The sequence below is a fragment of the Lytechinus variegatus genome, chromosome 12, assembly GCF_018143015.1.
Source record: "Lytechinus variegatus isolate NC3 chromosome 12, Lvar_3.0, whole genome shotgun sequence".
NCBI classification, from domain to species: Eukaryota; Metazoa; Echinodermata; class Echinoidea; order Temnopleuroida; family Toxopneustidae; genus Lytechinus; species Lytechinus variegatus.
Genome location: NC_054751.1, coordinates 29,285,784 through 29,299,792, shown reverse-complemented (window position 1 = coordinate 29,299,792; position 14,009 = coordinate 29,285,784). Strand labels below are relative to the sequence as shown.

The following is a 14,009-nucleotide window of genomic DNA, read 5'->3' as shown; positions in this document are numbered from 1 at the left end:
CAGAATTGTTGAAATGCCTTCCCGTCTGTCAACTATTCGTGACTGGCTTTTATATATCAACTGCCTTATGAAAAGGAGAGATAACATTTCAGTGAAATATGCAGGGAAAAACTCTGATGAAAACAAACCCTTACAAGAAAGAGTGTTTCGTGCATGTAAATAAAAAAACCCAAAACTTCGAAGAAGGAGGTTTTGTACCATTCGGCTTCGAAGGACCGTAACTGTAAAACATGGCAATTATGACGCGAGCAAGGTGTCAAATTAAATTTATGAGATATTCAACTATGTAGAATAGAAATCACAAGAATAAATGGTGTATTCTTGATACAGCTGACCTTCGAACTTTAGTTACCTTTTTCTAACAACACCCTGTATATCTGTTTTTGCAAAATTAAGCATAACTTTAAGATGTTACAACTGTCTTATTACATCAGATTAAATCATAATTGCTTGGCATATTTGATGGTTTCCCTATTTATAAATAAAATTAACCATTTGTTGGGGTGGACTTGCCCTTTGAAGACCTGATGAAGGTCTACATGTATACGGTTAAAGGACAAGTCCACTCCGATATAAAGTTGATTTGAATGAAAAGAGAAAAATCCAACAATCATAACACTGAAAATTTCATCAAAATCGGATATACAATAAGAAAGTTATGACATTTAACGTTTCGCTTAATTTCACTCAACAGTTATATGCACATCCTTGCCAGTATGCAAATGAGGGGACTGATGACAAGTTTTACATTATTGTCAATTCTGTGTAAATTGAAATATTGTATAATTCAAACAATAAAATACAAAAGAAATAGTGATGGACATCGACTCTCGCATTTGCATATCACCTAGTTGTGCATATATAACTGTTTTGATACGAACATAAATATACAAAACTTTTAAATGTCAGAACTTTCTTATTTTACATCTGATTTTGATGAAATTTTCAGCGTTTTGCTAGTTTGATTTTTCTCTATTTATTAAAATCAACATTTTTCTGGGGTGGACTTGACCTTTAAAGCTCACAATGATAACTTTAAATAAGGCTATATAAACTGTACAAACCCTTGTTTTGTTGATGTTATGTAAAGGCCATTGCACATATAAATTGTATCTGATAGTGAGAGAGAGAGAGTGAGTGATGATCTCACAAGAAGTTTAAGTCAAATTAAGGCATTTTCAACCAATTTTATTACAAAGAAATTTGGCAAGAAATATTTCCACTGTTCTGGATCACATTTTATTCACATAATTTCAAAATATACTTTATGTCCTTGTACTTGGGACTGTTGGTTTGCCATTTACACATAAAGGCAATTTCATTGCACGCTCTAAATATCTTAAATTACATTATCAAGCATTTCCTTCAAAAGGAAAACAAGCTTTGAAATGGATTCAAGACATCAATATTTAAATGCTAAACAAGATAGGGGAACTCCAGTGTTGGAGGAGTTGCTTTTGTTGACAAAAGGAATATCTTACGACGTTGCATTGATTTGTTTGGGAGTGTATACAGCAACTGACAACCGAATACCTTAATTCACTGAACCAACCACACCAGCCACAATACAGACTTTAATTTACTTGACTAAAGACACTTTAATCTTACATGTTGCAAGAGTGAAGGATAGCATTGATTTTTATGGCTGCAAGATGTGGAATAAAGGTGTCAGCACGTCTACGTTCCAGTGCAACTGCATCATTACATTCAATTAAGAGAAATCTAAATATTTCTTTTTTGTTGTAGTGCCGTAAAATTGGAAAGCTGTCTGTAAAGCACATCTACGAAGTTTTAACTGATGATGTGCTTCATAAGTATCAGTTTATTATCATTATTTTCGAAAGGAAGATTACTGTTTATACATGTAAGAAGGAAAGTTACACCACCAGGTCAAAAATGCAATCAAATTTAAATTTAATATTTATATATACTTAAGAAAATAGGTCTTTTCCGTTGAGAATGGGAGTGAAATTTATTTTCACTTATTGGTCCAAGTCATTAAAAGAAAAAAAAACTTAGGGCCGTATTGGTCACTGCTTTCCAATAAACAAGGGTTTGTTTCACAAGTTGCACACAGACGAAAGCATTGATCATATACCACGATTAATTGTTTTGCCTTTTTTTTCTTGGAAATTTGCAAGGTTTCTTTTTGCATACACTGTATATATATAATTAAGATGATAGAGTTAATTACAGGTTTATTACAGATGTGTGCTTAGTTTATGTATTGATGTATAAAATTATGCATGCATATTTTTGTAATTTATTTCTAGCATCATATTTTCTGAGAAAGGATCATGTGTCAAACATCATGTTTAGTTTAGCACATGCATGCTTTAGAAATTCAATCAAGGATCAAGCACACATACACATCATTACTTAAGTCAATGTTGTTGTTCAATCTAAGATCTAAAAATAATACAATAGACCTGGGAGTGTTTCATGAAGTTGTTTGTAAGTTAAGCAAAACTTTACACCATAATGTAAATACACAACATCTTGATATTCAAGATATTTGGGCGATGACGCAATGGTTCATCCACCTGAACAATACGTATGCTGGTTGAAATTAAACCAGTGCTTTGCACATGACAGGCAACGTATTCTTGCGCTTAATGATATATACCTATGTCATGCATAAAGTTGTGCATGACTTCGCGATTAGCTTCATGAAACAGCAACTAGTTTACTAGTTCATTCACACTCTTGAATGTTACATATGGATATAAGAATGTGGAATAAAAGAATTGCAAAACTTAGGTTTTTGGTTTATATTTAAATTACTTGTTGCTTTGTCTGACAAGCCTCTAGCAAGCTTTCAGGTTTTTAAGAACACCTTTGTTTACAGGGTATGCACAAAGTTTGGATAGATATCGATAGACAGATCTTTTCAAAATACACCAAGTGTCATATCTTAGACAGTTAATATGAAATATAAATTTAAAATCATGTGTTATTCTGTTCATTCACTGTTCTGCTATCCAGAATACTTAATATGTATTTGCAAGTAACATTGTAGTTATAATGTTTATCAAACTCCCAAGTGTTTGGTTGTAAAGTGCATGCACTACTTCAATATTGCAATGTCACATTAATTCAATTAAATGGAATTGTAATCACATTTCAGACTGAATTGTTAGTTTTTCCTTGTAATGAAAGCAAAGTTCAAGCACGAGACATGACCTGGATAAAATATGGTCAAAATAAAGCTTAGCTCCTGGTATCAAGGCTAGGGGCATCAACACCTGCGCTCTCCTCGTTACCTGCTTTGAGTGGGTTCTCTTGTAAAACTTTTCTCAAAGTTATGCAAAATTTTACTCACAACTTCCATGTGACCAGCGCAATTTGATTTTGAATCATTTTCAGCAATAGTATTGAAGATGAAAAAGGATAAATGTAGATAGGCAGGCATTTTAATGGGCAAAGATTTTTCTCATTCTTAAATGTTTTATTATTTTAGAAAATAAAGGCACACAAGAAAAACTGTTGGCAACCTCGCTGCTCCTCTAAATCATCAGGATGTTCCAGAATGACCCCGCCAAAAGAAAAACTGTTGAAACTTCCTTTAGATCACATGATCAATTTAATAGTACAAATGTTGTCTTACAAATATTGCAATGTCAATGATTAACGAGGGACGAAGTGCTGTGCATACGGAGCAGGTCCAATCTTGAAACTGGGGGTCTCACACGATGCGATTCCTGATCGTCCCGATCTCATCAATTTCACATTCCACGACATCGCCACGCTGTAAATGAAAGAGAATATGAAAAAGATAGACAACAGATTATACATGTAACGATGCACAACATTATATAGTGCTCAGCTTGAATACAAGTTCCATCTATTGGGACCATTCAAACTAGGGAACACCAATCAAAAGACCTTATGAAAATGATGTCATAATTTCAAAGCGCCCTCCCACAGAGGATATAGGAATATGCATAAATGGAGTTGTCAGAGATGTGCCAGCTCCAGATCACCAATGCATGCAAGGCAATGGCTTCAGCCTGGCATATAAGTTAGCACCACTATAACATCAATGCACAAGGTCTGTGAGGTGGAATTTGACAAAAAGAGGTATATGTTCTTCATAATGATTTTGACAAATGGATGAATGAAAAATTGAGCTTATTCTAATTATGAAATCATTAGAATTCAGATATCTATCTCTGAGGTCACTCAATCTTACACATGTTAGCATATAACATGATATAAAGATACAAGTATTATTCAACAATCTACACGCATACCTTGTCTCCACAGCAATGCCAATTACCTACTGAAATGCACAAGGTGCAGTTTGATAGGTTGTGTTCAAATATGTCATTATACATCCTAGTATTTGTTCATGATTATATATTTAATGAAACCAGAACCATAGGATTAACACACCAAGGGGTGTTTCACAAAGATTTAAGTATGACTTAAATGCCTGGTTTCATACAGAATTTTTCGTGCATTGGTCAGATCATGCCATAAGGACACGCACTACATTGTATTAATCAATTAGATTGCGCATTTACATATCACATAGGCGTCACACTTAACCCTATCTAGGCCGGAGTATTTTGGGAGTTCATATGGCCGGGGGGGCCTCCCAGGCCCCCCTTGAGATCTCGGCCGTCGACCGCGCGATCACGCAGAAAATTGGCACGCGGGCTTCCTGGGACATAATCTACAAAATTGTATAGTAATTTATTTCATGCGAATCACTATTAAGTGATTATGCTATTTATGTGTAATTAATATGCAAGTTCATATTTTTTCCTCTAAATACCTAAATAAAGCTCCAAATGTACTATTTTTTGGTATAGAAACTCTTTGTGGTGTTCTTAGCAAGTGTACATGAAAAAAATTGCGATATCAAATCATTTTCTTATGTATCATATTGTTTTTTGCAATTTCTTATGTATTTCTTTGATTTTTTACCTTTTGTTTTTCATTGTTTTTTCAATGAAATTTGGTCAGATCGTGTCATGAGGACGCACACCACTGCGTATCTATCAACAAGATCGCGCATTGCATGTCATTTACGCGTCAGCATTTAAGTGCGACTTAAAGTCATACTTACATCTTTGTTAAACACCCCCCTGGTTTGAATTATTTGAGAGTGTCAGCAATCCTCTAAGTATGTTGTGTTTTAAGTGGCTACTACACTTCGCCAGTTTAGATGGCGGTTTAAGGCTCTTTATTGTAGAGTTTGGACAGTCCTCTTTCAGTGGGTTAGTTTTTGCAGTTTCTTATGAATTGCACTTTGCTCACTACGCAATATGCTCATTGCTGAAAGCCATAAAAAAAGAACTGGTCAAAATCTGCAATAAAGGGTTCTGGGCTCCGTAACACAAAGCTTAGCGATGAATAGCAAATATAGAAGAAGACTTCTGATTGGTTACTGGTCAGTATTTTGAACTAAATGCAAGTGTAACATTGATTTTAATTGGTCAGTCCATTTAGCGACTGATCGCTAATGTTTGTGTTACAGAGCCCCGGGTGTATCTTCAAGCCACCGCGAGCCATCATCTTACTGTCTGACTGAACATCCAGAGTTGGGTACTAATGAGTTTTATTGGCACATTCCTAGAGTGTATCTTTGGCCTGTCTTATTGAATGATTACAGGTTATGTACCTTGAGGTAGACGGGTTCTGGTTTCCTGAAGACACCCACTCCTGGGGGTGTGCCAGTCAAGATAATATCACCGGGAACCAACGTGATAAACCTAAAGAAGAACAAAAAATTACATCAAGTTAAAAAAAAAGGAAAGGGGGACCTCTGTTTTGGCCATTTAAAATTAGAGCTTATCCTGCCCCATCCTACAAAGAGCTACGATTGATCCAATCAATTTTAACTCTATGGAAATCCATCAGTGTTATAATATTTTCTACAGGAAATGTGCAAAATGTCCTTTGTAAACAAAGAAGAAATCAATGAATTCATGGATAAACATTCATATCTAGAATTTTTTGAACAAAACATGCATTTCATAAGTTGACTAGCTTTCCATAGTTGCGTTTGATCAGATCAATCGCAACTCTTTGTAAGACGGGCCCCAGTTCAGTATCACAATATTGACTCCTGAGGTACTTTTGTCAAAAGCATGTGCCAAGTCTTTTAGCAGGAATCCTGCTATAATGGCATTATGCCTCTTTTCATAGCGGTGTCCCTGCAGTCCCTATTGTTTAGTCCATGATGAAGTGTGAGGATTGGTAACGAAAGACCGCTTGCAGGATTATCATCCAAAAGACCTGGGGGGTATTTCACAAAGATGTAAGTATGACTTAGAGGTGCACTTCAATGTCTTATTTGCGTGCGTTATAAAAGACATAACCGCATTGGCCAGATCTTATGAAGAGGACATGCACTACTGCGTATTGATCAATAAGATTGCGCATGGCATATCTTGTACGCGTCAGCATTTAAGTGCGATGTAAGTCATACTTAAATCTTCGTGAAACACCCCCCTGGTTCTGATTTCTGACAGACTACCATACATTTGAACCACAGATTTACTTGTGACTTACTGTGAAATGAACTGAATAAGGGAAGCTGTTTTGAAGATCATCTGCTCTGTATTACTCTCCTGCACCGTCTCCCCATTAACTCGACACCGGATTCCTAACTTATGGGGATCTGTAAAAGAGAAAGAGGGAGAGTGTCAACGCATATGTTCATGACATCGAATGGGGATCTGTAACGAGGAAAGAGAGTGTGTGAATGCATATCTTCATGAAATCGAATCAGGGATCTGTCAAGGGTAAGAGGGAGTGTGTGAACGCATATCTTCATGAAATCAAACTGAGTATCTGTAAAGAGAAAGAGGGAGTGTGTGAACGCATATCTTCATGAAATCGAATCAGGGATCTGTCAAGGGTAAGAGGGAGTGTGTGAACGCATATCTTCATGAAATCAAACTGAGTATCTGTAAAGAGAAAGAGGGAGTGTGTGAACGCATATCTTCATGAAATCAAATTGGGGATCTGTAAAGAGATTGAGGGAGTGTGTGAACGCATATCTTCTTGAAATCGACTCGGGGATCTGTCAAGGGAAAGAGGGAGTGTGTGAACGCATATCTTCATGAAATCGACTCGGGGATCTGTCAAGGGAAAGAGGGAGTGTGTGAACGCAAATCTTCATGAAATTGAATTTGGTATCTGTAAAGAGAAAAAGGGTGTGTGTGAACACAAAACTTCATGAAATCGAATTGGGAGGATTCTAACCAAACACGAAGGAAGAAAATTGATCCAAAACAGAGAACTAAAGTAGTAGTTATCTAAAGCATAATACTTAATACTTACCCTTTACTCCCCCCCCCCTTCAAGTTTATAATCAAACTTCTGCATCAATTTTTAGTGACATTGGTACAAAAATTCTAGATTTTATCTCTAAGGATTACACGCTGAATTCAATTTGATACAACATAACTCATAAATCATAAAGGTGTCTTCCAACATAACTCACATTTTTTATCATTCTTGAATTTCAAGATATATTTTAGCTGCAGTAAACAGGTATACCTGATATTGCATTCGTTGTAACGATAGCAGGACCTAGAGGGCAGAAGTCGTCCATGGTTTTACCCAGAAGCCATTGCTTGCCATTCTTCTGCATCTGCCAATCTCTTGCGCTTACGTCATGTGCCACGGTGTATCCAAATACATGGTCCATTGCATCTCTCTCCTGCACAAAGAAAATAATGACGGGTGAAATACAAGAGAAATCATTCTCAAAAAGGCATACATATGAGTAAGTATCAGTTTAGACAATTGTGTGCAAGAATTCTCATTCACATTGAGGTGCTGTAGCTCAGTGGATAAGTCTCCGGACTGTGAACCACATAAGGTCCGGGGTTCAAATCCCATCACAGCAGTAGCATCATTTGGCAAGGCGTTTATTTACATTTGCCACTCTCGACCCAGGTGTAATAAATGGGTACCCAGTAGGAAGGAATTTCTTGAGTGCTTGATGCACCCGATCAGGGTAGCCATGCTAAAGCCGGGGTAATAGCATGCAGCGCTTAGAAACATTTGTATTAAGCGCTATATAAAAAATTGCATATTATTATTATCATTATTGGTTAAAAACTGAGGAAGTAATAAGCTTCCAAATATTTTTTTTTTACATTTATTTCCATGATATCCTGTCATTCAGTTTCAAGAAATGTGTCTTGAACTTCTTCACTGCCAGACTAATGGAAGTACCAAGACTTCGTGAGTGTTGGGATAAACTCAGGAAGTTGTTTGATCTGCGTTTGCAATGGACCGATTGACCTATCCAACTGGGCACTGAATCCAAGATACCTCCTTCAAACTTTGAATGATATATGAAATAAATAAAAATTCAATAACAATAAGCACTATTCTGCCATAAGTCTTCCATGACAAACAGAAATGCACTTAAGGGAAGATTCAAGAGCAGATCCAACCAGAATAGACACAATACCATTTTAGGAGCCATTGTTTTCGTCCAAAAGTCGGCCTCTCAAAATTTGTCTAATAAATTTGATCAATGCCAACCTTGATATTCTTGCCACCCTTTCCGATGACAATCGTCAGCTCCACTTCCCAATCTAATGCATCGGTGAGCTCAGGGTACACAACGTCGTCATTGGGACCTATGATGGCACTGGAAAACTTGCTGAAAATGACCGGTTCTGTAGGTATTGGGTAGTTCTGTTCTGTGCAGTGATCTCTGTAGTTCATACCGATACATATCACTTTCTGAGGACCTGTGATTGGGGATAAGAGTTTCACATCGGTCCTCTTCAAAATACGCCTATCTGGAGATTCAACGACCCTGAAAAATCAAACATGTTAAGAGAGAGGTGTAGAGCATTGGAAAATCGGTGATCGCATTCATGTAATGTCACAAATTCAATTTCATAAACATCCTGTAAAAATATAGCACATCTACCTAATTAGAATTTTAAAAGTTTCACGAGACCTGCCCAAGGTACAGTATAAAAGATCCTGTTTATATCTATTTAGTTAAATCTAGTTAAGTGGAAACTAGTCTATAATGGGAACTGGGAATGCTCAAAGCTCAGTCAAAATTAACAAAATTTTGACACAGGCTACCTGAAATAATTTTTACTGAGCACATGTCCAATAGATAAAGTTGATTTGAATAAAAATAGAAAAATCCAACAAGCATAACACTGAAAATTTCATCAAAATCGGATGTAAAATAAGAAAGTTATGACATTTTATTTATAGTTTCTCTTAATTTCACAAAACATATGCACATCCTGGTCAGTATAGAAATGAGGGGACTGATGACATCACTCACTATTTCTTTTGTATTTTATTATATGAAATATTCTAATTTTCTCCTTATTGTCCTGTAAAACAAAGATTTATTCCTCCCTGCACATGTGGCATTACCATTGTTATAACATTTTGTGGTTCAGTTAAGTTGGTATTAATTCAAACAATAAAAAACAAAAGAAATAGTGAGAGATGGACATCATCGACTCTCTCATTTGCATGCCACTGAGTTGTGCATATAGCTGTTTTGTGAAAATAAGCGAAACTTTAAAATGCCATAACTTTCTTTTTTTACATCCGATTTTGATAAATTTTTCAGCATTATGCTTATTTGATTTTTCTCTATTTACTCAAATCAACATTTTCCTGGGGCCCATTTCTCAACACCGTCATAAGTCTAACTTCTTGACTAAATCGGAGATAGTGAGCTACTTGTCCGCTAACTGTTTCACGAAGCCCTCTTTGCCAAGTTCAGGTACAACAACCTCACTAAATATTATGACACCTCCGAACCTGTCATAACTTCTTTCTTAATGACGTAGTGGCATCACTTGGGTAGACTATGACATGCAAAAGTGCATAGAAATTTTGAAATTATATCTTACGTAATCAATTGTAGAGGTTGAAAGTACATCACAAAACAAGTGGGATAATGCATTCAATGTAATTGTAATACACAGAAACTATAAAAACTGTTAGTAGAACACCCCAAAACCATTCATTTTGAAATAGTAACATGATTTATTCTACCACATCAGGCCATCCATAACTGAACTTGTATTCGTCGTTTTCAGACCCCTATTAACATTTGGATAAATTCTATCTCGAATTTATGCATAGAATTCGTCAAATTGTATGTTTCTGTATCAAATATTTAAAAAGTTTATGTTAAACTATATTTATAATTATCATTATTTTACAAAGAAAGCCGTCATAGTTTACTTTCGTAAACTATTAAAATTGAATATCCCGGGGGTACCCATCTCAACGTCCATATGTGATTTCTTTAGTCATGAAATGAATTATTCATAATTTAATTTTCCCAGCAATTGATTGCTCCAGTCTTCATGGCCTAAATATGTATGATGCATAATTTACCTGTGCTATAATTTTGAAAAAATGTATCTCCCAATTCATCACAATATTTGCAATTTTCTCATAATTTTTTTTTGAAAATTATGCCATTTTGTTACTAAGGCTACATCTTGTCTGCTCTTTTTACCGATAGTATCGATATCAAGGTATTCTAGTTAGGAAGCCTTTCGAGAAACAGGTTTAGTAAGATTGGAACTAACTCTGTGGTTGGTGGATAAAGATATGACTAACTTGTCCATGTGTTGAGAAACGGGGCCCCTGGGTTCGAGTTGACCTTTAAAAACGTGAATTTTAACTTACTTCTTAGTTATTGAGGCAATCAATTAAAAATGCTGATGGTCATACAGTGAAATTCAATAATCCTTTTTTTTCTTATAAATCACCTTTTATTGATAAAACGGAAACAATTACAATATGCCCAGGTTATCTGTACTTAACAGTATAGAGGGCAATATAAAATGAACATACACAAACAAACATAAAGCAAGAGATATTATTTAATTGGTCTCTCTTTTGCCTTTGGATTCCGGAAGACCGGAACCAATTATAGATATGTGTTTAAGATTATTGCATGAAGCTAGCCTGTGTCAAAATTTCATTCATATCGATGGAGTCGTGAAATTTGTGTCGTGCACTTGTGAAGTTTGATAGCATTCTTTTGGAACCCAGTTAAGTATTAGTTTCTGCCCCGGGGGGGGGGGGCAGTCAATATATAATGCATAGTGGGAATGTGCCGCGGAGGGGACCCCCATTTTCACACTCAAATTTCCGTTCCAAGGCATAGCATTTTTGCCTTGTTGAGAAAAAAAACAAAGAAAGCCGCTCCAAGGCATAGCATTTTCATCTTATCGAGAAAAAAAGGAGAGTAATCCGCTCCAAAGCTTCGCAAATTTTTCGTTACGCCGCTACGATCGCATTGAATGAGCTGCAATTTTGGTGAAAAGCGGCCGCAGAGCTCCCCGGGGGAGGCCGCGCTAGCTGCATCATGCACGCATGACCGTTTCATAGGGATCATAGAGATGTACATCTCTGTGATATAGGGATGCATACGCACTCACAGGCTGGCGATCCGTTCCAAGGACCCCCCGTTTTCACAAACATTTGTCCTCCTGAAGCCCGTTCCGAGGACCCTCCTTTTTACATTAAGCCCGCTCCAAGGCTCCCGTTTTTTGTCTTGCCCGCGGCACACCCCCACCACTAAATCTAAGTTAGGGATATATGTGCTTTACAGCTAGCAGCTATGCACTCTAAGAATAAAAGGAACCAAACAAGAATAGAAAGGGAAACAATTCCACCCTGATAGTTTTAGTGATACTTCATTTCACAATGAAAAAAAATAGTATGAGTGACACTGGACATGCTGGACTCTGGAGTGGAAACGGAGACGGAGTGGTGAGTCACTGCCTGGCACAAACTGTGAGACACAGTCATGTTTTCCAGATAAATTTTAAAATAACGTATTTAAGCATTTACTTTTGTGCCTGTTGTATGAGGCTCGGCCCGCCTTCGATCAGTTTCAAGGTTGTATCTGGTATCGTCTGATCCGAGCCGCAGAGATCAACAAAATCACCACCAGCTTCTACCTCCACGCCCACCCGGCACTTGCCCGACTCCTCGAACTGGACGAACCGCATGTTGGACAGAGATCTGCGACAAAAAGTAGTGGGCTGGTTCCAGAGCTGAAAGTTGGTCGCACTCTGACTTGGAATGGATTTTAATGCTCTTGCAACTTGACGAAGTTGGTTAAACATTTGGGGAGGCGTGTACAATAGCGAAACGAGTTTTAAAAGTAGTATTATTGTTAGCGACCTTCGACTTCGTTATCTTCCGTCAGCTCAGCTGATAGCGCTTCATCGATGTCAATAAATAGAACTAGTCTGAGAACTAGTCTGAAATCAGGCGTTTGTGTAGACCCCGATTTGAGTTCCGCCCCCTTCCTACTGACCTCCCCTCCGCCTCCCCTCTTCTTCTTCTTCCTATATAAGTACATACCACCTGTGGTGTATTGTCGTACTGTATTGTTGATTTGAATGCTGAGTGCTGAGAATCCACCGTTGAAGTTGTGGTAAAAAAAGCCAACACATATATAATATTTACATGTTTACGAACAAATGCAGACTAACATAGGCATAGTCTGACATGTTGCACATCACTCAAAGATTGATTTGCTGAGCTGCTGTCCCTCGGACTCCCCTCCGATGGTTTGCGGAGCCGAAGCTGGAGGGGAAATACATACATTCATAATTTCATTATAAATGTCACTAAATTCAGTTTTACCACAGCCTTTACTATTCAAATACCTTCTTACATTTTTTCAATAAATTCATGCGTTGCATAATAGGGTATGAACTAAGAACTAGCGGGCGCCATCGTCAAGGCCTGTGCATGCAGGGTACTATGTGCATATGTGTAGGGGGGTGAGCTGAGCCGGAACCTACATGATCGTTCCATATTTTGTTTGTGGGTTGCTTGGTTATTTTTTTTTAATATTTGAAGGAAAGAAAAACTAGAATGAGAAAGAAAGGGCCTATCAGAAAGAACCATATAGGACTCTATTCGATTGAATTAAAAAAAAAATACTTCCAAGGCTCCGCCGCCAGGGTGAGCTTCGGACACCCCCCCCCCTTAAAAAAGGTCCACGACCAACAAAAAAGAAAAAAAAGTTAAGGAAAATGGTGATACATTATATCATTTTCTGATAATTATTTAAAAATGCATCACAAAATTTCATTTTCATTTTAAAAATGTCAAAATTTTCGCTCGCTCACAAAATATGCCCCAGTATCAATAGTGCCTCTTGACATTGTGGCATATTATCATGAGTAGCAGTATGGGTAAAATACCATACAGCGGATCCAGGATTTTCCCAAAGGGGGGCACATTTTATTCAAGGAAAAATGTTAAAAGGCAAAAAAAAGTCTTCTTTTAAAAAGGGGGGGGCAAACTTCTACTTTCAAGGCATTTTGCATTACAAATTTTAATTGATCCCCTGGATCCGAAAGTGCACAAAGTTATTCACCAGTTAAGCTTTTCATCATTTATCTTTAATGTAGGCCCTAGTCTTCAGTGGCGTAGCTACGGGGGGGCCTGGGGGGCACGTGCCCCCCCTGAGATTTGGTGTGCCCCCCCAGGTGCCCCCCAGAAAAAATTGGAAGAGCAAAAAAAAAAGAAAAGAAAGAGGGAGAAAGAAGAAAGAAAAAAGGAAAAGAAGAAGAAAGACAGAAGAAAAAAGAAGAGGAAAATAAGAGGAGGAAGACGAGTGTAAAAATAATGTAAGGGAAGACTTGCAATAAAAAAAAATCTTTTCATGTTTTACTATATAAAATTTTTGCTGGCGCTTCGCGCAATAATTGCCTGTTCGATGGGATTCATATCTTGCTCAATAGGCTGATGTGGAGCAAGTTTTGAAGTCAATATGCAAAACATATTTTAGCTCGGACATCGAGCTTTCATTATTATTTTTTTTTTATTTACAAATTTAAGTGCTCTGTGAAATGTCCGTTTTGTGGTCTACATATCAGCATTTTAAGCTCACGCTGCATGGTCACATTGTTTGATTTGCCAAGTTCATATTGTCTACGTGTATTCCATAATGTTCATAAACAAAGGCTTATGTCGAAAGGGTGGGTGCTGTCGCGTTAGGGTGCGTC

General features: G+C 37.1%; 1 protein-coding gene across 1 annotated transcript; it reads right to left on the bottom strand.

Moving 5' to 3' along the window:
• Positions 1 to 1,172: 1,172 nt before the first annotated feature.
• On the bottom strand, positions 1,173 to 12,221 carry LOC121425196 (fumarylacetoacetate hydrolase domain-containing protein 2-like). The gene is made up of 6 exons (XM_041621201.1): positions 11,833 to 12,221; positions 8,515 to 8,794; positions 7,516 to 7,678; positions 6,523 to 6,631; positions 5,630 to 5,720; positions 1,173 to 3,748 (listed from the first exon to the last, which is right to left on the bottom strand). The coding sequence occupies exons 1-6, from the start codon at positions 12,108 to 12,110 to the stop codon at positions 3,686 to 3,688; spliced, it is 984 nt and encodes a 327-aa protein (XP_041477135.1). The 5' UTR covers positions 12,111 to 12,221; the 3' UTR covers positions 1,173 to 3,685.
• Positions 12,222 to 14,009: the final 1,788 nt, after the last annotated feature.

Coding starts and splice junctions, on each gene's coding strand:
- LOC121425196 (XM_041621201.1), bottom strand. CDS start 12,110: ATGTTTAACCAACTTCGTCAAGTTGCAAGAGCATTAAAATCCATTCCA. Junction 8,795..11,832: donor CTCATACAACAGGCACAAAA/GTAAATGCTTAA, acceptor TTGATTTTTCAG/GGTCGTTGAATCTCCAGATA. Junction 3,749..5,629: donor CAGAACCCGTCTACCTCAAG/GTACATAACCTG, acceptor TTTCATTTACAG/CGTGGCGATGTCGTGGAATG.